We start from the raw sequence: 3,391 nt of genomic DNA, 5'->3' as shown, positions 1-3,391 counted from the left end.
GATATGCTGCTATTCTCATCCTTCGTCAATATTCCTGACTTCCGCTCTTATCCCCCGACGTTACCTCTGAGCAATTACTCTCATTCTCCGCCAGTGGCTCTGAGCATATGATCTCATCTATCGACAGTAGCTCTGAGCACAGCAATCTCACCCCTCGCCAGCATCTCTGTGTATCCGCTCTCCCACTCGCCAGTTCGCGGCGCTCTCCCGAGATGTCGCGCCGGCCCGGCCGCCGCGCCGGGCGCACCTCTGCGGCTCTCGCGCTCACTCGGCTGTGGCCGCCCAGCCGGCGAGGTGCGCGCCGGGTTCCTGCCGCGGCCTCCACCATGGCGGCGCCGCGGCGCATCCAGTTCGAGGAGATCCTGCGGCTGGCCGGCGACGGCGGACTCTGGCAGGTGCTGGTGTTCGTCTGGTCCGTCATCGGCGGCCTGATGACGGGCGCGCACAACGTCAGCAGCGCCTTCGTCGGCGGCGAGCCGGAGCACCGCTGCGCGCTGCCCGGAGAGCTGGCCAACGAGACTGCCAGCGAGGAGCAGCTGCACCTCTGGCTGCCGTACAACAACGCCACCGGCCGGCCGGCCTCCTGTGAGCGCTGGGACGCGGCCGGAGGCAACCGCACGTTGGGCTGCGACGCCGGCTGGGTGTACAGCCGGGAGCGTTTCCACTCGACCATTGTCAGTGAGTGGGACCTGGTCTGCGGCCGCCGCTGGATGATGTCCACCGTCCAGGCCAGCTACATGTTCGGCATCTTCTGCGGCGCCATGATCAGCGGCGTGCTCTCAGACCAGTTCGGACGGAGGCGCGCAGTCTGCTGCAGTGGCGTCCTGTTCGTCATCTCCAGCCTAGCCACGGCCGGGGCTGGCAGCTACGCCGCCTTCGTTACACTGCGCTTCATCACGGCCATGGCGGGATCCGGCGTATTCGGATGCATGTTCATCCTGACGATGGAGGTCATGGGGCCACGCTGGCGAGCTTTGGTCGGACTCGTCTACCAGATCCCGTTCTCTTTTGGGTTCATGTCGCTGTCGGCTGCCGCCTATCTGGTGCGTGACTGGCGTTACTTGCAGTTGGTCATATCGGCACCCTCTGTGCTCATGCTCGGCTTCTGGTGCGTGCTTCCCGAGTCGCCGCGCTGGCTCATCATGCAGGACAGGCTGCCGGAGGCGCTTGATGTGCTGCGTGCTGCCGCACGCCGCAACAAGCGCACGCTGCCCTCGGACGAAGAGATGATGAGGATGATGGCCGAGTTCCGCGCCGACGAGGTGAAGGAGTCTGCAGGAGATGACGAGTCCGGCGATCGCTCGGCGCTCCAGAGCTGCGCCAACGGTGTCTGCGAAATGTTCCGATTGGTGCGTACCCCACGTATGCGGCGAATCAGTTTGGCCAGCTTCTACAACTGGCTGGTGGTGTCGATGATCTACTACGGCGTCACGTTCAACTCTGCCGACCTGAGCAGTAGCCCGTACCTGGCCATCTTCCTAGCCGGCCTGGTGGAGATTCCGGCAGTCCTGATTTCTGTTCCACTCATCAACCGCATCGGTCGCCGCCCCAGTATGGTGGTCACGCACCTGCTGACGGGCGCCGCCATTCTCTGCATCATGGCCGTGCCGCGCTGGCTGGCCTGGCCCAAACTCGTGCTGGGAATGCTGGGCAAGTTCGCCGCCTCTGCTGCGTTCGGCATCATCTACCTGTACACGGCGGAATACTTCCCCACCACTCTTCGCAACGCCGGCTTCGGGTCTTCCAGCACGTGCGCGCGAATCGGTTCGATGGCGGCGCCGTACGTGGTGGACCTGCTGTCGCCAGTGCACTGGACCATCCCCAGCTGCGTGTTCGGCCTGGCGGGCGTGACGGCCGCGCTGGTGGCGCTGCTGCTGCCGGAGACCAACGGACGCCGGCTGCCGGAGACGGTGGCCGACATCGAGCGCGGAGTCTGGGAGCGCGTGACGCCTGCCGCAAACGGAGAGATGGAGACTGTGAAACTGTGATCGCGTAGACGGCTGGAGTCGGTGGATACACAGGACGTGAATACGACTCTGTTGGTGACATCCCTCGAGTTGCCCCAGATGGTGTCATTGCCAGCAGGTGACTGGCATTCACAAATTCAGATAGAGTTACTAACGAACTCACTTTCTGAACCTTGGACCTCGAGATGTCCTTGGATGTCTGGGGACTCGAGAATCCAGCCGAAGGCACTGGAGAGTAGAGAATGTGTCGCGTGGACAGGCCAGTCGGAAATGAGGCGTCTCTGCAGCTTGTTGGATGCTAACTAGCGCTTCATCCGTGCTCCAAGCTATCGCGACACTTGTCTGCTGGAACCAAGGACACGGACACTGTCAGATTGTCGTAGTACTTAGCGGGGCTCACTCCTGAATTAATGAATTGTCTCTTTCCTGAATGCGGTTAAATGCTTACATATTCAGTTCACCTACGTAAGAAGATGGGGCGAGTTTTTTTTATAATACTGTCGGGGAGTTTTACTGGTCATGTGTGATGCCCGACTCCAACACACTATTAGACGGAACACCGAATGTCCGCATTCAGATCTCTGTCAATGGGGCCTATCATTTCCGCTACTGATAGGGAGAAGCTATATTAAATACTCGCCCTCCAACTCTTGAAGAGTGCGTTCCAAGGATGATCTGTAGTTGGAGAAGGCTTGACGTGCAGCTCACATTCTAAACAGGGTATGAAGTAATGGAAATAACTGACATGAATGCATGCATGCCATTATGATATGTTAGTTGTTGAGTGCAGCTGAGGTGTTAACTTTTTAAGAAATAAAGTGGCTAGTGGCAAAGAAAGCGTTTGAACCTGGTTATTACGAGCGAGCAAAGCGAGGTCTTTTCAATGTAACGGAAAAATCGCAGTAACTATGAGCGACCCGACCCGGCCCGGCCCGGCCTGTAACGCTCTTGAGAGGCTCAGTAACCGCTGGACCGATTGACGTGCTGTCTTTTTTGTTGGGTAGCCCCATTCCTTTTACCCCGTGGTCGACTATTCTTGATGCATTTAGGTGACCGCCGTGGCACGTGCCACGTGAAAAGCCAAGAGTGGGGGTGTTCAAGCAGTTCTACTGAAATAGCGCTTTTGGGAGGCTTTAGGTATATCCCGGCAGTTGCTGGGGTATTTCGCCACCCACCGCTTGCTGGGGGGGGGGGGGGCGTTAAACGCCCCAGCCGATAACTCGAGAACCAATAGGCGCAGCGAAACGCACGAGGCGGCAAACGAAAGAACGCGACGACACGCTTCAGATGAGTACTTAAAAATTGAATTTTGAGGTCACAGGTCGGGTCAAGGCCAGGTCAAACACCTGAAATCGGGCTTTCAGTAGCATGGACTTCAGGACTTCGCAATGGGCGCCTCTCGTCATAAACTCTGTCAAAACGGT

The 3,391-nt window shown here is 58.6% G+C and overlaps 1 protein-coding gene across 1 annotated transcript; it reads left to right on the top strand.

Moving 5' to 3' along the window:
* Positions 1–216: 216 nt before the first annotated feature.
* Positions 217–2,804, top strand: LOC122372799 (organic cation transporter protein-like). The gene has a single exon (XM_043350389.1). It carries the CDS (start codon positions 327–329, stop codon positions 1,986–1,988), a length of 1,662 nt encoding a protein of 553 aa, XP_043206324.1. The 5' UTR covers positions 217–326; the 3' UTR covers positions 1,989–2,804.
* Positions 2,805–3,391: the final 587 nt, after the last annotated feature.

The sequence above is a fragment of the Amphibalanus amphitrite genome, unplaced genomic scaffold, assembly GCF_019059575.1.
Source record: "Amphibalanus amphitrite isolate SeventyFive unplaced genomic scaffold, NRLGWU_Aamphi_draft 001402F_arrow, whole genome shotgun sequence".
NCBI lineage: Eukaryota > Metazoa > Arthropoda > Thecostraca > Balanomorpha > Balanidae > Amphibalanus > Amphibalanus amphitrite.
The sequence above is the reverse complement of the archived record's forward strand: the minus strand, read 5'-3'. Positions and strand labels throughout refer to the sequence as shown.

What these genes read in the sequence shown, in the direction of transcription:
- LOC122372799 (XM_043350389.1), top strand. Translation starts at nt 327, where the DNA reads ATGGCGGCGCCGCGGCGCATCCAGTTCGAGGAGATCCTGCGGCTGGCC.